The sequence below is a fragment of the Anguilla rostrata genome, chromosome 6 (assembly GCF_018555375.3).
Source record: "Anguilla rostrata isolate EN2019 chromosome 6, ASM1855537v3, whole genome shotgun sequence".
Classification (NCBI taxonomy): Eukaryota; Metazoa; Chordata; class Actinopteri; order Anguilliformes; family Anguillidae; genus Anguilla; species Anguilla rostrata.
In genome coordinates this window covers 17,718,126-17,738,436 of record NC_057938.1, presented here as the reverse complement: position 1 = coordinate 17,738,436, position 20,311 = coordinate 17,718,126, and the positions used below count along the sequence as shown (strand labels likewise).

The following is a 20,311-nucleotide window of genomic DNA, read 5'->3' as shown; positions in this document are numbered from 1 at the left end:
ATATTGTTTTTGTTGACATTTACTAACAGATTACTTTTCATTTTGACTTTAATACGTCTGTCAATGCCTGAGTTTATTTTTCATAACGCTCTGTGTTAACATTATTTGATGTGTTCCTTTGTAAAAAGTTGGATTTGAGTTCATGTGGTGTGAGGGTAGAAAAGTGGATGTAATAAGGTCTGAGAGTCTGTAGTAATTGTAGTTTTTCCTTTAGGAAACCCTAAAATTGCCACAAAGGCATAGGGCATGCCCTGCCAACCAATAGCTTGGAAGATGGCAAACCTGCATCGCAATACGGTATGAACCAGTTTACAGTAATTTTGGCATATGATTTTCATAACAGCAGCAATAGTTGGATAGCAGTGATCTCTGGTTCTGCTTTAGAGAAACGCTGTAGAAACCTAAGATCCATACTGTAATGTACAAAGGACAGCAGCATTAGTCCCATCTGCCATCTCCCCATTTATCCAAGGCACACCAACATCGCCCTTGCATTGTTCTCATTTTCCTACGCCTCCACAAACTCTGTGAGCAGTTTGCTCTTGGCTGTGCTACCTTCTTTTGGACAACGTGGCGTGTACACGAGTTTGAAAAGTTAGGAGTCTCCGTTCCATCACATAACCACGACACGTGCAACTTTCATGTGAGAATCTTCCCCCTACTGTCTCCTGTCCTGGGTTTTAGAAACACGAACACACTCAAATAGAACAGTCCAAACGCCACGCACAAAAACACAGCAAGCTGAAACACTCTTCTGTGACAGCAAGTATGACACAGTGTGCCTTGGCAGAGACGGTTACAGGCGCGTGTTCTGACATGCCTTCCATCCTGACCCCACCTCAGCCCTGCGTTTCCACAGCCATGAACAGCACTTCTCGTAACGGTTTGTTGTATCCTAACCTGCTCACATAAAACAATGCGGTAAGACAGGAGTGAGGCCCTTATTTGCTGGAGGTGTAAGCAATCACTGATACGAACCTGTGGTTTGCTACAGTAAACACATCTTTTCCAAAGGTTCTTATCAGGCTATGAATTAGCAACTGAGTGCACAAGCCATTAAGCGGTTGAACAAACCTCGCTTTCCCATCACCAAAGATATCCTTTGCTGAGAGTACCCAAACATGGTTCTTGTGACCACTTGACCAGTATTTGACCTGACCCACATGCCAAAAGCAGCCCTGGGTCAGAGGACCAGGAATGGACAGTAGACGGAGACTGTTCAGCCCAGAACACCAAGCAGGCACATTGCATGACACCACATGAGACTACACCCAGCTCAGTCACCCAATCATCAGCAGTTTACCTTGCAGTTAGCATTTAAAATGAATTATGTTGGAGCCTGAAGCTGTGTGAAAAGTATCTTCTCTTTGAAAGCAGACCCCCGGGGCAGTGTTCAACCGGATGTGCAGTAGACCATCTTGTGCAACTCAAGTCTAGGTCCATTTCAAAAACAGGTTTTTAAGTGCCTGGCTCATACAAACAGATACATTTCTGGGTATTTTTTTCCGCAGGAATCCACCCACGGTCACTTGTGACTGCTGCACCCCCACAACCCTATAAAAAAGTCAGTTAGCTCAGAATCAAGCCTCTTACAGTTCAAACGAATGATGACATTAAAACAGTGAAATCATTTAGAACCAGGTTTTGTACAGCTTTTGTGCAACGATAAACCAGCCAGTTAACGACCACAACATCATGTTATCACATCGCAGCAAAACAGATTTAAGATTAAAATCAGGATATTTCTTATCTCTAATCAATAAATATTTTATTTTGCATTGTATTACTGCAATCCTTGCTATGGCATAGACTCTGTGTTTTTCAACAATGTTCCATGTCAACAGGTGTATTGTGGGTGGCTGAGAATCCGAGCCACATAAAAACTGCAGTACATTGGCAGAAGGTTCAGATTTTGGACGTCATTCACGCAAAGCAACACATGAATTAAGATATTCAGACTGCTCATTACACAAAATGAATGTTGCTCATAACATTTGCTTCACACTCACGCACTGGAGGCGTGTAAGCACAGCGCCAAGGAAACACAAATATAACTCCTCGTCCTTCCCGAGGACAGCATTTTATATGTGCATTCTCTTTGATAATTCAATACTAATTCAAACATTTTTCACACTTGCTACCACACGATAGCACACTGACACTCGAGACGTTTCCCCAGTTTGAGCAGAAATTTGTTTAGGCGACCGTTTTTAAAAAGCTTTTACAACTGTTAACATGCAAAGAGTAAAACAGGTACAGTTTTCAGTTCATTTAACTGCAATATAGTATGTTTACTTCCTATTAGCCTCACATAAACACTGTCAGAGTTAAAATAACTCAGTCAGAGATGATTTGACCCTAAGCATTGTGGTGTACATCAAAAACAGGATTTTAAAATTGTTAGTACTGAAGTTCTTTCTATACTGTACTCAACAATTCCAGTCGCAGAGACCTCACATTCTCTGCAATTACTGATTAATACACCAAAAATAGCAGCAGAAACCATGTGCTACAATATGAATCCAAATTCAACAGCCCCCTTTGCCCAGAGTTATAAAAGCAGAGGAGGCTCTCTGGTTAGCAGGGCAGTAAATTAACCAGTTAAAAGTCAAAAGTCAAAAGGGAGACATATGGGTGATATTTGGGTGGACGTGCACACTGAAGCTAAGGAAAAACATGGAGTTGAACAGAGCAGGAAAGTTGCTGCGTGTGAACAGAGGTAGTTCCAGCGGCAACTTTCACACCGGCCAGAACGATGACCCATGCCAAGACACACACACACACACACACACACACACACACACACACACACACACACACACACACACACACACAATTCAATTCAAAACAGTTTTCTCAGAAAGAAACTGAAAGAACTGAAAGAACCTGCAGTCTTCCCATGCACCCTTCTGCGGTTACCCCCTCCCTCTCACACAACCCCTTTCTGACCCACCCCCCCATGTCCACCAACTTTTGCTCCAATAATAAGAAACAAATTTAGAACAGTAAAGAGACATGCCAGGGCTGGCAGGGACGTGGAAGCGGGTCTGTTACTGACCTGTTCCCTCCGCAAAAATAGGCTCCACATTGTGCCGTCTTTGGTATCTTGTGGTTTTTTTCGGCTCGGCTCCGCACACGGAAAGCACACACGGCGCAACAAACTCTTTCCCCCTCGGCTCGGAGAAACTGTTGACTGTTGCCAGCCCGGCTGAGCGAGTTGTGGGAGGTGGAAGCGGTGGGGGCCGGCCCAACTCCTTCAGGGGGGGGGGCGGGTGCTTCTGTCAGCTTTGCCCCGTCTCTCACACCCACTAGACCAATCAGACGGAAAGGGGGAGGGACAAAGCTGCTGCCCCGGCTCCTAAGACAGGGCACTGGCCAAGGGGGACGAGGGGGAAGGGGAAAGAGGGTGGTCAAGAACGAGGGGAGTCAGATGTCTCCCAGAGGGAGGAGCTATTGACTGCATTTACACCAGATCAAGTCTGCACAAATGCCTATTTAAAATGGATGGTCTGGATACAGAATTAGGCAGAGAGTTGAACCTATCCAGGTTGTGAAACCCTGCACAAAATAGACCCTGGAGGAAAGGGGCTATTCTTTTTCCCTCTCCCCCATTCTCTCATTCTCGAAAAGGGCTGAGGGCCAGTCTAGCACTTCTGTGAGAACGGATTACTTCCATTTCAAAAACACTGAGGGGAAAAAGGCAGAGACTGCAAAATAGCTGCAGCACTTTTATAGGCTCTGTTCAGAATGTAATGAAGCTTAACACTTGAGCCCCATGATAATTTGAAATGCAATATTACACATAGTTCACGCCAGAGTTGTGCACTGTGACATTAATGACATAGACCCTGTTAAAAACACTACTCAATCTACTCGACAGGCCAGCAGATTCATTATAAATAGCACACGTTACTCAGCAGGTGCACTGCAGGCAGACTGATCAGCAAGTGTACACACAACTTTATGTTCCAGAGAATAAGAAAAGTCCCATGAAAGAGGAAATGCACACAAACACACATGCACACAAGAAGGCAGGTTGGCATACACACATGTAAGGATGTACACATACACAAATGCACACATGCACACCTCCACTTTTATACAGTTAGCTCTTGACAATACAGATATGCCTGTTACCTACAATAAAGTAGTCTGACATGGAAGTCATGGTGAACTGGGCTTGTAGATTGTAGATTACATGAACTGAAACCGCTTTCGTATAATAATCAAACTTTATGAATGGATTCTATGCAGAAAAAATGAATTACATGAAATGATGTAATAACACAATATTGCTATCATGATCCTTGAACAAGACTTGGGTCAAATAATTCATTTGAAACTCATCAGTTTAAAAATTTCAAAGTAAAATCTATTTTCACCAATATTCAAAACAAAATTCTTCTTTAAAATAATTGTATTTTTTCATTAGCAATATGCTTCTTTGAAAATTCTAAAGGATCTGCAGAAATATTTTCCAACGTTCCCAGCATCAAAAGTATAAGCATTTCGAAAACGTATAAGACGCTGGTCTTTTCAGCCCCTTAGGTTATGTGGCTCCATCAGATGCTGTGTCTGGGTGAAAAAGAAGAACACACACCAACAATGACAATACAGAGCAACAACACTACAGCCATGGCTGTCTAATCCACCCACACTTCCCGAATAAGCTACTCACGTCTCATGCTCAGAGAGATATGGCTTCTGAACGTCCACTGAAAGCATCGCTTTGCCAAGTGACATTAATATCCGGCCCAGCAAAGATTTATGGGCCAACAGGTAGTTCTTGCACCGTTTAGAAAAAATCTTGTTCCATAATAGCGAATGCCATTTCCTACCCTATTCCATCTGTCACCCCAACACCTCCTTTCTGTAATTACCTTGCTTCACTTGATTTCTGTCCTACTTTTTATATTTCAACCCTACGGTGGTGGAAATTCGTCAGCACTTCTGCTGATGACCTAAAAACATCAGTGTGGGTCTAAATGCTGACCGTGACCACGCTCAATAATAAAAAAAATTTTAAAATCACAGTTGGGATCAGCCGCATGATGCATTTCTCCTTATCTCCTTTGTACTTTTGGATCATCATGAAGCCGAAGAAATGCATCAATGCCCAGGAATGCATCTCATAAATACTTCTGTTCGTGGGGTATGATAAGAATACACAACAGTACAACGGCTTCAACTGCAAACACGCATCTGCTGATATATTTTTAGGATCTGTTCAGTGTTCATAGCCCAGTGATTCCCAAGCTGGTATAAGGGAACAAAGGGAGCCCATGAAGTAATCCAAGGAGCAGTATATCCAGCAGCATATTTTTTTTGTTTATATTTCTATCGTACAAATTATGGAAAGTTGCATTTATAAACATGGCTTGACAATTAAAGCAATATTTTGCAACAGTTTCTATTTTTAGCTAAATAAATGTAAAATGCAATAAATCCTGTAATTTAGACATGAAAAAATGAATAAATAATTAGTATTTGTGTCAAACAAGTAATAATCTTTACACCTTCCTATATGTATTAGTCAGAAATGTTATAATCAGCTTGTACATGCATTTCTGCGTCCAGTATTTTTCGACAATATTCATGCAAAGAAAATGCTTTTGTTTTTTTTTGGCTTGTATACTTTATTCCAAATTACTGATCGTCCCATAATATCATTACCACTCATTTTGTCAAGAATGCTTCATGAAACAACAGATAAAAAAGAACAGAAAAGTTTCAAAGTTCAAAACTTCCTTAAAGTCCAGTGTTTCCATAATTTATGCCAGTTCTGCATACACATTTTGGATTTTGTGATAAAATAAACCTCGTCAGGTTTAAATGTCAATGTCAACATTGTGTTTAATGTACTGTTGTGCTTATGGCTACTACAGAACCTTGACACAAAGACTTATTTATTCAGATCAATTTATTCAGAACATGTTATTGCATGTTATTGCAGATGCTGGAAAAAGGTGCCAAGAGTTAATCGTTCGGCTGAAACAGCGTCCACAGTCACCATGGTCCTTTTGGGAGCCTTACGATAGAAGGCCTGGAGAATCCTTGTTGCAGCTCAGCGGTAGCTGTTTATAGCACAAGGTAACACTCGGGTCAGCTTACAGTTCACAGTTTGCACATCAGTCCCCCCTACACACAATGCACCACGCCTCCCAACAGCAAGCACCTCCTCTCACAGTGCCTGGGAAACCATCTAGGCCTGTTTATCATTACCACCTAAGTTATTGCATTAGGTGTAGATGATTTACGATCATCAGTTTTACGATCATCAGTTAAGTCAAGAAATTCCACTGCTGAAAAAGGGAAAGTTGCTACAAGTTAAATCTAGCGATTGTACAAACAGCTACAACCTTAACAGGATTTGAAAAAAAAACATTTTTAAAACCAATTCATAAGTAGCAGAATACCTTATAATACCATGCAACACTGAGTCATATACCAGCGCCATTTTGGTCCTGTGAAGGGATCAAGGGGAAAGGGATAGACCAGGCCAGACCAGACGCAGAAGGTTCTGGGTTCTGAACAGGTCGTCAGCTTGCACACGTCTGCTGTGTAGTGGGGCCTCCACACCCAGCGGAGTCACAGTGACCGAACACAGAAGACACAACGCCAACATAAGAGGCCATAAATCATTTTTCCCCCAATTTTCCGCCTTGTCCACCACACGCTGCAAGCCGTGGAGCCTGCCACAATTACTTTGCTGAGACGTACAATAGTAGACCACCATTCTCTTGAATATCCCAGAGATTCGAACACATGACAGGGAAAACAAAGCATTGTCTGTTCCCCAATCAAAGTCATGACAATGCCTTGGAAGTATTAAAGGATCAATCGATGGTGCAATAGATGTATATCTATAGATCTATAGAAATAACATCTGTGTACACTACAACAATTCATGAGAGATTTTTATTTTTTATTTTCTAAAGGCACTACACGGGGTACAGGACTCCCAGTGAATAAAAGCTCCCAAGTTATTTTTCCATGAACACAGCTAACTCCAGGTTATTGCAGTGACAGAGGACAGGAAACAGGCCTCATTATAGTGATAAACAGCATAATGAAGAGGCAATGAAATGACCAGACCATCAATATTTCATTTCCTTGCCATAAGTGATAAGAGCGGTTGCCACAGGCGATCAGAAGTGGGGGACGCACCTGAGGGGGGACGCACCTCTTCAGTAAAAACAGTCAGACTGCGAAAAGGGCTTGTGAGAGTAACACTGGCTCACATCTACAGTACCCCCAATGCCCCAATGGTGGACGAGCTGGTTAGACAGTGAGCCAATGAGACGACAGCACAGTACCCTGACGGACACGGCTAAGCTGTGGTCACTTTTCTGTGGACAAGTCATGTGATTTTTACAGATATACGACCCTCTCTCACAGGACATCTGGAAAATCAAGAAAGCAGAAATCATGAGCTTAGGGGGGGAAGGAACAGTACCTTCCCTGCTAGCCATACCTTTCTCTACACAGGCTACATGGAGGCAAACTGTTAGCGCTCTTTCTCCAGCTGTGCCTCCCATTCATTCTACAGACACTTTTCACATACAGTCCCCTTTGTGATGAGTGCGACTGGGTGCCACAAAAGTTAATGAGTCGCTAAAGGTTGTAGCACTATCCTGGGTCCAAACACAGATAACATAGAACCCAGAGGGAACATTCAGGCACATAAAGTGCAGGAATTCAATAAGAAGGTATCCTTGTATTGATTTCATAATCGCACAGCTAGCGCCAGGCATTGTATTCTGAGGAATAAGCCGCAGGTTTGGCTAAGGATTTGTCGCTAGCTGATTTTCGGGGCCAAGTAAACAGAGAGGTGCAGACATTGTAATGTTAGTCATATCCTGGGCTGGTATTGAATGCTGGCTGCTCGACAGCTCTGTGGTAAAAATTCCTTACGTAACCAAGGAATGCGGTGGAGGTTTGATCGCGAGTTTGTGTTATCTCACAAACCAAAAAAAAAAGATGCATATAGGAAACATCAACTGAACCACAGCCTGCAGCATAACAGAGATGGACAAACCCAAGAATAATGTGAGTGGTGGTACATTATAAATTAAATTTTATATCACAATTTTATATCACGGGTACTGTGCTGTATTACTCAGTGAATAAAGTAGCTCCTGCAAAATTATGAAATCCAAAATACAATCACAAAAATAGGTGGAGGAGGAGCACCTGACTTCCAAACGAAGTACTTACAGTGGACTTAGCCCTTGATATCTTGAGCAATGGGAAGCTAACCTACAAACAACTTCTACCATCATCCAATCAAATCAGCATATTTTCAATTAAACCCCATAAGAGTGCACTTTGATCCCTGACAACTAGGCTATGTTGCAGCCTTGTTCTACACAAAATGTTTTTTTGTTTTCCAAATCCTCCATCGGAGAATAGCTTTAAATGGCACTTCTGCAACTTAAGAGCCTTTTCAATTACATAAATTAAACCTCTCCTCCCCCTTGTGGCCACACATGTAAATTGCACAACAGTCCAACAAGTGAAGCAACTTTAGTGAACAGGTCTTAGATATGCAAAGCAAGGGGAAAAAGACTTTCAGAACCTTTGCTGTTGTTCATTTACTACAGTTTATTGCTCACTATGGTGGTTTTGTTTAAAACTGAACCTTTTTTTGCACTTCAATCCCTGATCTTTGCACTTTCGTTTGCACTGTAAGTTGCTCTGGATAGACGTGTCTCCTAAATGCTAGGAAAGTTAATACAAGTACATAATGTTCATTACAGTCACAAAATCACAATTTTCACAAATGGCACCATGAGGTGTGAGAGCCAGACCTGAAGCTTGACCATATCTTTTGTTTTGTGCATTTGTGAGGAGAGTGTATTCTTCTGACCAGAATTTCTGTACTAGATGTTCTTTTAATAATGTTTTCATCCAATGAGTGGAAAACTCAGTTCCTGGCATGGTCTGGTCACAAGTAAACACAAGAGCTGTATAAGATAAGATAACAGCTATTAGCCAAACTATTCTTGTCGCAGAAGTGTGAGATTGTCACCTTATAGTTCAGGTACCCACTCCTTCATGGCCATTTATGACATCCAAATTGCACATAGTGCCACAAAATCCCAGAGACTAAATACCTTTTTCCACTCAACCAGCAGAAAGTAAAACTCACCGTTAAACCAGCAGATACCCACTTTCCTAAATTTCACCTTTTAGAAGAGTAAAAAACTAAAGACACAAGGCACACATCTTTCAAATATTACATATTGTCATCAGGCAGCTGATGAGTGTACACACACTACATATTTCAAGAAACTAGAAAAGCACTCCATTCAGATTGCTTGTGTGTTCTGTCAGCTTGTTTATGACTTTTTGTACAGTTACAAATATGCACTTTAACTTTCTGAGCATACTTAGGTATGCATACAAGTTTAAAATTCACAACTCATTGGGCCTCATTCACGAAACATGCGTATGATCACATTTGACTGAAAACTGTGTGTAGGAACGTTTCCAAGAACATTTCAGCATTCATCTTTTTTTTTTTCTTATCTGCATATGATAATGGCCGTTTCCTTATGCCAATCACATGAAAATGATTGTGCATAAAATTTACAGTCAGCACTCATTATCTCATACACCTGGGATATGCCACAAAAAAAGATCTGCACATGCTCTATGAATCCCATATCCCATAGGCATGAAACATAGACCACCCCAGAACACATAAACCACTTAACAGCGCTGAAGTACACAAGGACACTCTGGATAGTTCCAATGACAACACTTCCTACTTCTCATTTTTTGACCAGGAGTTTTGCTTTTGATGTAACCCCCTGCTCGGAATTAACGGGTTTATGCATTTGATCATGAATCACAATGACTTAGTAGATAAGAAACAATGTGAAGGACAGTCTAACAAGACCAGGTTAAAACCTAGTATATGGCTGGACCGAACCGGCCAACATCACAGACATGCGCGGTGTAACTTTATCACTCACTCACTCAGTCAGTCAGTCAGTCAGTCACAGACATTCGTGTTTGTAAAGCTGGCCCTGCTGTTGCGGTCCAGCCAAAAAGTGATACAGTTAAAAACATCATGCTGTAGACTCGAGATAAGGCAGCACAAAATGGCCTATTGCCATACATCTGTAGGTGCTTCTCCTTCCTGTGTTTGAACAGCTAACTATAAAGTCTAATATAATTCCCTCTACCAGTATTTACATACAATAGTCAGAGCGTCATGGTGGACATAAATAATTGTCAATCACAGTCTTTGTTTAAACAAAGCCTAAAAACACCTTAAAGGCTCATATGTGCATATACTTAATTCTGGTGAAAACAAAACAATGACTCTGGACACACCGCATCCATTCATGTGGTTAGAAACGCAGCTAACTTTATATGCGATTAACAGCATTTACCATTTAGAGAAACATGCCTGACGACCAAATATCAGATTTTACATCAAGCAAAGAAGTATTAAGGATAAAACAAGGAAGTGTTTTCGAGGCCTACATACCCGCTTCGAACTGAATTGGACGCATCCTAGAGATCTATGCTGCCAGCAAAGTCAATAATACAACAATATTACAACGGGATTCATTCGGATTAATAGACGGATACCCTACTTCTCATTAAACTATTAACCTAATTTGGACCAGGTAACAATTCACTTTCATTGGTCGTGTTGAGACGACATTTTCAAAGCAATTTAAATGCAATTCACCATCCATACTTGAAGACGATTAAGAGACATTACCTCATTGACGAAAACGGCGTTTTTCAGACCACTCCAATCGTGCGTTTGGGACAGTAAAAGCTAAAACAGATCTAACAGTTACCCGATTGTTCACGTAGGGCGCAGTGACGCCCATTTTAAGCATGATAGCCTCTAACCATTAAATGACTTGATGCGGGATCGGTTTACGACCACACAGATTAGTAAAGGGCAAAGATCAATGGGTGAAGCACGACATAAAAACACCGTAGCTGTTGTTTCTCAAGATGAGTTAGTTTCAGTATAATACTTGAACCACTCTCATCTATGTCAATGCAATGGTTCCCAAACTCGGTCCTAGTTATCATTCCAAAAAACGACCACAATCCCATAATTTTAACAAGTTGCAATTAAAAAATATATATTATTAGGTTATTTTCCTGTTTAGAGAAATTACTTAGCATCTCAAGCCATATTATGGGGTAAATAGCTTGCTTACCACGAATAATACAATTCCCAAGTTGATATTGTGGTTGTCTTACGTTTCAAAAAAATACATAAAATAAGTAACTTTTTTTTTTTGGATAAAATTTAAGACAGAGGTAAACTAATCCTAATTTGATGGTTGAACACGTGTTCAATTGTTTTCATAATTATTTTCCTTAAGCGTATTGACAATGCAGATTTGACTAATTGTCATTTTCTTTGTCTTTGAATTCTTCATTATCTTCCAGATGATTAGTTTTAGTGGCCAGGTGTCCACACATTCACCAGTTAGGACCCTACTGATTAAATTCAGGTTTCATTTGAAATTTTACCTCTTTTAAACAATTGTTTTGCAATATAACACAATAAGCACAATATGAAAATGGGAATTTTATTCTTTATGGAATGCATAGCTATTTATCACAAAATGTGGCTTAAAGTGGTAAATAGTAAATAATCCCTCTAAACTTGAAAAGTACATGTTACATGTACATGGCTCACAGTCACAGTACCTAATTAAGAAAGAAAAAAACAGTTAAAATTCTGGTATTGCGACTGGTTAGAGCGAAAACCAGCATACATGGGGGCCCCAGGACTGAGTTTGGGACCCCCTTCTCTATGGTAATAAAGCGATTCAAACGTCATAGCTACTTCAGGTGTATGTAACTTTCACGCGAGGATTTTGAAGTCATCTGCACCGTATCCGAATCAACGCACTTACGTTTCCGCCTTACTACAGATTCTGCCATGACAAATTAGGAACAGGCCTAGTCCCTCCACTTTTTGTACGGCTCTGTATTAACGTGTTATTTGTCTTAACTATTCTTGTAAATGTATTTCTACATTTCTAATTTACTAAAGAATAATATCAGTGGCCCTCTAATTATGCTTTATTTAATCACTATTTACCTAGGTATGATCAAATGCGATTCTTTTTTTTTTTTTTTTGCAATGGCGACACGTTTCAATCGCAGCAAGATTGATTTCGCATGTCTCAATGCGCTTAATGGGATTTTGCAACCATTCATTTATGGAGCTATGGCTTGAGGAATATTAATAATAAAATAAAATAAAATTAGAATCGATGCTTTTTCAGATTTAAATCTGTATGCTATTAATCTCTGAATCCATCTTCTGCATAGGCCAATTTATCGTCTTTTGAGAACGACTTTGAGAATGAGAACAACTCATTCTCTTGCTTTAATGGATTCTTCTAACAGGGATGTGCGACTGCGGAGGTTCGAAAACCTAAGATATATATAATCAGTTATTTCACGCTTTATTGAATTTTAATATTGATTTAAACGGGAAAAAAGTTTCTAAAGTAGTCTTAAATATCTTCTACCACGGAAATACCTTTCAGCACCCAGGACAGCGGTAGATATAGACAGCGTGTGATTTCAGTCTATTTTTATTTTCTCTAAATTGATACGTCCAGATTCCAGCATGTTCTCATATTTATGTGTGTTATTACGATTCAGCCCTGTTTCCAGTCGTGACGAGCTCATTGTTAGTCTGTGAAAACTTAAAAACTCCACATACGCGGATTAAAAAAAAAAGATTAGTTTAGTTAGAATGCACAAATATGACACTGTCGTTCAAATGTGGTCTAACATAACTCATGTTACCACTAGGTGGTAGACAAAGACAAGATGCGGATGTGACTGTTATTGCTTTAGAACTTGAATGTCCACTGTTTATGTTAAATAAGTATCTATATTTTAATTTTATATTATTATATATATTTTGCCAGTAGTCAACGAGTTCTGATTGGCGTGAAGAGGTTATTAAAATGACTTGCTTGTTTCGTAAAGAGTCTTTCGTCATTTGGGTCAGTGGTATTTCCATGCACCTTCTTTTTAACTGCGAACGAAATTCAATTGCATTATTATGTACAAATTGCATGCATCACCAGTGCCCACCCACACCACAACTCTTGCGGATTACATTCACAGAATTCCGCGCATGTACCATCTTCATGGTGTCCAGGCGTTCACCCCAGACCTGCTCGAGAGGGCACTCTGACAGCAAAGGGAAGAGACGCTCACTAAATCATAGGCTTGCTTCAGTTCTTCTTTATCTGCTTTGACGTTTACAGGAAATCAATGGAGTGGAATATAATGGACGATGGGAAATAACCAATTACATTTAGGACCGCTGAAGAAAGGTTTCATGAATGAACATTTGGGAAAACAACTCTGAAACTGCGAATTACACAGCTTTTTTTTACAGAGAAGCAAATTTCTACTTTTATTTTTTCCATCATCCCATTATTATTATTATTATTATTATTATTATTATTATTATTATTATTATTAATAATAATAAATAATAATAATCGTTGTTGTTGTACTTTTCTAGTATTCTAATAAACCTGAAAATGTGAGATTTCAGATCAAACTGAAACAGGACCAAAACGCACAAATAATTTTATGCATGAAACCAATGGCAATTTAAAATCCTGTCATAGGGTTGTGAACAACTGGATTTAGCCATCACTAAAGAGTACAGGCGCGTTCATACAGGTGTTACCTCTGACAAAACCTGTCATCTGGTGAATCTTTGCATGTGAAAGTGCAGAATAATTGCATCAAATGTATAATTTAGGGGAAATTCTTTCAACGACGGATATGAGGAGTCACCGACGCGACTGGGGTCCACAGGTCTTTCAAACTGGGGGGCTGAAGTCCGGCTCGTCCCGATCCAGTTTTTAACCACCAGGATGCATAACTGGACAAATCATTCAATCTGCCCATTTAACTGCACAACGGACGACAACACAACTAATGGAAGAAATGACTTTCCTGTTACCCTTTTTCCAGTACCGATACTGACTGGGATAACCGTTACATGCACGCTACTTTTTCTCATTGGAGTTACGGGGAATTTAATGACGATTATGGTGGTCACCAAATATAAGGACATGAGGACGACCACCAATCTGTACCTATCCAGCATGGCGCTTTCCGATCTTCTGATTTTCCTCTGCATGCCCCTCGACCTGTACAGAGTCTGGCGGTATCGTCCGTGGAATTTCGGGGACTTGCTTTGTAAACTCTTTCAGTTCGTCAGTGAGAGCTGTACTTACTCCACCATCCTCAACATTACCGCTCTCAGTGTGGAGAGGTACTTCGCTATTTGTTTTCCTCTCAGGGCAAAGGTAGTGGTGACAAAAGGACGAGTTAGAGGTGTTATCCTCGTCCTCTGGATGGTGGCATTCTTCAGCGCTGGACCCATATTTGTCCTTGTTGGTGTGGAGCACGAGAGCGGAACAGATTCCTGGGAGACGAACGAATGCAAGGCAACGGAGTATGCCATCAGATCCGGTCTCCTGACCATTATGGTGTGGGTTTCCAGCATCTTTTTCTTTTTGCCCGTGTTTTGTCTTACTGTCCTGTACAGTCTAATTGGGAGAAAGTTATGGAAGAGAAAGAAAGAGACTATAGGACCCAACATCTCAAGTCGGGACAAGAATAATAAGCAAACTGTAAAAATGCTGGGTAAGAGCTAATCTTCTAAATGTCCTATTTATATATAATAAATAATAGTGATATATCAATAACAGATACATCTCTTGAAACGTTTTCTTTGATATAGCCTACGCCGCCCCCTGTTCTCGAAAGCATGTATCATTTACACACACGACAAACAATGGCAAGCTGAATAGTGCGTGTTGAATTCGGACTATACAGTAGTACATAAAAAATCCCGAGAGCTGAGTAGGTTTTCGTATAGTATCATTTTTATATAACGGTTGGTAAATTAATTTATGGCACGTGAGGAAGAAGTATTAGTATGGGTATTTTCTGTTGTGATTTATATCTTGAGGCGTTACTTTCTATTTTGCGCAAAACAGCCATTAGGACAAGACATGCGTTTCCAAATGGCTTTGAAAACTGATTTCACGTGATTTAGCCGTCCTACAAGGTGCATTTGCAATGTTTTAATAATTGGCATGGGGGAACTTAAAATTGTTTTTATGTCAGAGTGAATTCATGCGAAAACACTATTGTCATAGTCATTTCCACCAGGGTCCATCAAGGTGATTTAATGTGCGCATGTCATTGATCAACAATTGTGGTTTGAAATTGTATTGTTTGTTCCTTTTTTTTCTTGCATGCTCCGATAGCATAGTTACAGAAACATTCTTGCACTTGACCTTAACAGTTTTGGGTTCACTTCCTGGTGTAGGTCTTATTATTGTGCATTGCCCTTCCCTAGACCATTTTTTCGGTCCACGCATACACGCGCGCGCGCGCGCACACACGTACACAGATAGAAAGGAAGAAAACCCTGCTGATTAAATGAGTTTCCCACTTAAGTAAAAAAATGGAATATTGGAATATTGATTATTATGATTTCATATTGTGTGCTTTACACTAAGTAAATATAATCTAAATAATCTTGTGATTTCAGTTTCTGATGTGGCTCTTAGGTACAGGGTTCTACTTGTCCACACCCACACCAATGACTACCCTGATTACAACATGCAACATAAATAAATAAATAAATAAATAAATGTCTTTTTTTTTTTAATTATTCAAAGACATTTAATGACTGGAGACAAAACTACTGGACTTCCAATTCACAGACTCTTTACAGTAACCAGACTGTTTACAATAACATCTGTATAGCGCTCAGCTCCTGAATTCTACCTGTTCTCTATATTTCCTAGAAGACAGAGCTAGTAAAATAGGATTAAGAAAAACTGTAGTGTTGCACAGGTGGCAAGCTCGCCATGTAAACAAATGGGTCTGTTTAGTACATGGCTTGTTGGTTTCCAGTTTGACGACAATAATGGGTTACTACTCAGCCCGTCTTTGGCCTCAATCTATGAGGTACTGACAACAGCGTTCCTGGTGCTACATGTACAGAATAGTAATGTTAATGAATATTCCGGGACACATGAGCTCCAGGACAGATCATCTATCATCACCAGCATTGCTCCTGACTACACCACTTCATGAATATTGACAACACAGTTCTAACTGGTTTGCATATACAGTTTGTGGTCATGTGCTGCTGGAGCACAGGAAGCTCAGAGGTGGACTGGAGGCTGGCCTGATGCAGCCTGGAAACAATGCTAATGCATCTTGGTCCATTCAGAACTGTCACCAGAAAAATCCTTTAGCCATGTGTACTCCATTATTGCATTTCATATTCACAAATTCCATCAGGGATCGCAAATTAGCCACTGTGCTCTCACCCCAAATCTCCACTAAACGTGTAAAATATTTTGGCATAATATTATGCAAAATAGGTGGTTAAGGATACACAACGAACTAACTCCACTGGCATTATTTCCATTTGCACAACAAGCAGTAGAATATATAAACGAACATGCATGGAGTATGCTGCAGTTATTGGTCCACAGAGTAAAACAAAGTCATATCTAAAATGCCACCTATACCATGTGATTGATAAATAAAACCAGATAATATCATTAGGGCTCATTTTCTTTTAGGATACTATAAGAAATTTCAGCCCCCTGTCAATCCTGACATATAAAATACGACAGAAGGTTTAATCTAAGAAAAATAACCCAGGGACATGCATGCATAATAGCAAGGACATGTGTTTTCCAAATTCATGACGCAAATTCAATCTTAAGCGATTTCCCTTTGAGGACAATGTATCTTATTGAAGACATAACCATTAACAACAGTAGCATTTGAAAGTTCAGTTTTGTAAGTCATAAACATTAACAAAAATCATATTACACCTCTTTAGGCAGTAATAAGAGATGTGAAAATGACCTTAAAAAGCTATTCAAGCCTTGGGGGGGGGGGGGGGTGGTGGGGGGGGGGGGGGCAGGGCATCAGCTCAACAAATTTATTTACAGCTCTTGTTTATGAACTAATACTGTCATAACTGAAAGCAAAACAGTTCAATCACGGCTGTGATTTGTTTAATCAAGATGGCAAAATGCCCGAAATAAAGCTTGTTGACACTTTTGCACTCGAGGTTGAGTTGCATTGCAAACAGACCCACTAATCTTCATTAGCCTACATCATACACAGCCCTGCCAAATAATATATTAATGCGCCTATTTGGTTTATTGACGCAGATAAAAAGGCAATCATACAGGCGCTTATGATGACAATACATTACAATAATTAAGATGAAATGTTCATTTTTTTCTCTTCTTTCTTCTTCGCAGCTGTGGTGGTGTTCGCCTTTGTGCTGTGTTGGCTGCCGTTTCACGTGGGACGCTATTTGATTTCCAAATCATCCGAAGCTGGCTCCCCTCTAATGTCGCTTATAAGCGAGTACTGCAACCTGGTCTCCTTTGTGCTTTTTTACCTCAGCGCCGCCATCAATCCCATCCTTTACAACATCATGTCCAAGAAGTACAGGATTGCCGCTTGCAGACTTTTCGGATTGAAGCAGGCCCCGCGAAGGACAGCATCCGCCATCAAAAGCGAAAGCTCCCCCGGGTGGACTGAGTCGAGCGTGAGCATGTGATTTCTGAAAAAAAGATGCCGCCCATAATTGTGCTTTTTGCGCACCTTGAGCTGCTCGAACATGCAACGCTCCGTCTGAACCGAACTGTTTTCTTGGCGTGTGAATTAACGTACTGTAGGCTACTGAGAAAAAAAGATGGATCTGAGGTTTTTGGGAAGATAACGTATTGTAAGGGACAATGCAGCCAAATGGACTGGGTGTACCAAAAAATCTCCTGAATAACTTTATATTTGGGGGAGGCGGGGGCGGGGGGCGGGGGGTGTTTACTGTGTCTGTATATACTTGGAGAAACAATATGGGAGAACACAATGATATCGAAAAAGCATTGCTGTCAGACAACTTATATTTTTATATCATTTGACATTTGATACCAAGTCATCACTTTAATGATCTGTGAAACTATCACTATCTATTACAATTAAAATCATCCTGTTTGACTGTACATTCACAAGACTGGTCATAATCAATCAATTATCATTCCATACATATTGATATAAGCATGAAAAAACAGAAAGCAAAAAGAATACAGAAAGCAAAACTTTATCGTAGACGATTGTATTCCACAAGTAAAATGCCCTTCTCGCTTTAACTACCAACCATTGACATTTAATAACTGCATTTAATAAATCATGTTCAAAAGTTTCTAATTCCATGGTCCTTTTAAGTGAAAAATATAATCAGTTATGAAGACTGCCTTAAATATAACTCAATACTGGATGACCAGGCATGCACTGTAGATTCTGCAGAATTCTCCTTTGTTTCCTTACAGAGATGTACAAAGGCACTGCAGGTTTGAATTTAATTGTTTGCTTATTGTAATTTTGCATGCCAGTTGGTCTGTTTTGCTTTGTTTTATATGTGCAGTAGTCGATGAGATAAGATTCCAAGCAATATGATGCATGGTATTCACAAAAAGTGCAAATGTGCATTTTCTTTTCTCCTATGGAAACAGCTTACCCACAAGTGGCTGCTTTGAAGATTGCATTCATTAAATGTGGTATTTTTCAAGGATACAATTTGAATTTGTATTTAATTATTTTTGGTCATTGCGGGCTAAGATGTATGCACCAACAGAAAACAAATGACGGTGCGTCATGCATTTATGAATAAAGTATATCTTCGTTCTTTCCATCACCACGTTAGCTAATGAGAGTTGAGTGTTTTGCCACAAAATGGCTTCTGTGCATCATCCAGGTGGGTGCGACACATTGGTGCGAGGGTGAGGTGAGTTCTCACTCATCACTGTAAAGCATTTGGAAAAAAAGTGCTATATATAAGCACCAATTCATGAATTCATCTTATAATGAACTCTGAATCCCGAGACTTACAAATATTGACACTACCTCTAAAGGTTTCTGTACATCTTATTCTGGATAGAGGTTTTGTGTAAAAATGAATCTGCAACTGTGCACTCATACAGATGGTCATTTTGTGCCAAAATGATATCAAGATATCTTAAATGAAATACAGTCATATAAAAAGCATGAAAGAGAAACACATTTTTAAAAGGAAATATGACATTAAATGCAAGGAAAGGATTAACTGTTAAACAAAAGGTTTTTTGCTTTGTTTTAAACCACCCATTCTAGTTTGCCATAACTTTACCTCGTTTGACATTCATGTTTGTTGAAATAGGTTTTTTATTTTCATCCACATTTTGACAGCAAAGGACCTTATTCCGTGGGCAGCCATTTTGAAGAGAGAATACAGTTTATGCTGCAAGGAACATCCTAGTATATTACTCATGGAGGTGGGTGGCTAGCAAAAACATAAGAAGTTTGAATCAGTTGTAATAAATTATTTGACAAATTAACCATGGCAGTCTGCCATGAAGACAGAATAAACTGCAAGGACCACTAAATCCGATGCCAGAATTCAAACATTACTTGGCTTACAGTTAGAATATCCCAATTCAAAGACATCAGTTTATAACAGGGGCCGGCATAGATTCACTTTACTTCTCATTTGCTTATTGTCATAGGTACGGTCAAGCAGAAGGGGAAGGCTTCAGTTGACAGGGTGTCCCCCGGCCCCGTTGCTCAACTGCAACTTCTGTGGAAGACTAAGCATCTGCAATCTACCTGTGGCAGGTGTGTTAGTTCTGCAGTCCTCCGGTACAAGAATTGCAGCAGCTCAGCCAGTCGCAGCTCACTTCACACGTTTAAGAGCAGTGGCTCTCAAACTCGGTCTTGGAGGACCCCTGTGTATGCTGGTTTTCATTCCAGCAAGGGCCAGTGCGGGTGCACACACCTGATCCTGATTCTACTAATCAAGGTGCTTAGCAATGACTCTAGTGATTGATTAGTAGAATCAGGTGTGTGCACCCACACTGGCCCTTTCTGGATAACACTGGGGACCCCAGCTCTAAAACATGAAAAGAACCTAATTAAGAAAATTTAACAGCTTGTTAAAATTTGGGGATTGCTGTTGAGGTTGGAATGAAAACCAGCATACACAGGGGTCCCCCAGGACCGAGTTTGAGAGCCACTGTTTTAGAGGACGTACAGCCACGTACGCGCCCTCTTGCCATTTGTTCTGGCTAGAGTGACAATAAGCAATACTGGAATCCATGAAATATGCAGCTTCATAAACATAGCAAAATCCACAGATATATGAATATTTGTACTTGATATTTGCAGATCTCATCATGACCTATACGTA

The 20,311-nt window shown here is 40.1% G+C and overlaps 2 protein-coding genes across 5 annotated transcripts in view; one reads left to right on the top strand and one right to left on the bottom strand.

Moving 5' to 3' along the window:
- The window catches only part of pld1a (phospholipase D1a), a 49,684-nt gene extending 38,754 nt beyond the window's left edge, over nucleotides 1-10,930 (bottom strand). For 2 of the 4 annotated variants that reach the window (XM_064338736.1, XM_064338741.1), the window contains exon 1: nucleotides 3,059-3,227. The gene's annotated coding sequence lies outside the window, so the exon portion shown is untranslated. Of the gene's footprint in view, nucleotides 1-3,058; nucleotides 3,228-10,501; nucleotides 10,619-10,741 lie in introns of those variants that run through there. The other 2 variants (XM_064338737.1, XM_064338738.1) reach the window with 2 other exon arrangements.
- Nucleotides 10,931-12,914: 1,984 nt separating this feature from the next.
- Nucleotides 12,915-18,756, top strand: ghsra (growth hormone secretagogue receptor a). The gene is made up of 2 exons (XM_064338735.1): nucleotides 12,915-14,685; nucleotides 17,346-18,756. Exons 1-2 carry the CDS (start codon nucleotides 13,908-13,910, stop codon nucleotides 17,648-17,650), a joined length of 1,083 nt encoding a protein of 360 aa, XP_064194805.1. The 5' UTR covers nucleotides 12,915-13,907; the 3' UTR covers nucleotides 17,651-18,756.
- Nucleotides 18,757-20,311: the final 1,555 nt, after the last annotated feature.

Coding starts and splice junctions, on each gene's coding strand:
- ghsra (XM_064338735.1), top strand. CDS start 13,908: ATGCATAACTGGACAAATCATTCAATCTGCCCATTTAACTGCACAACG. Junction 14,686..17,345: donor GCAAACTGTAAAAATGCTGG/GTAAGAGCTAAT, acceptor TCTTCTTCGCAG/CTGTGGTGGTGTTCGCCTTT.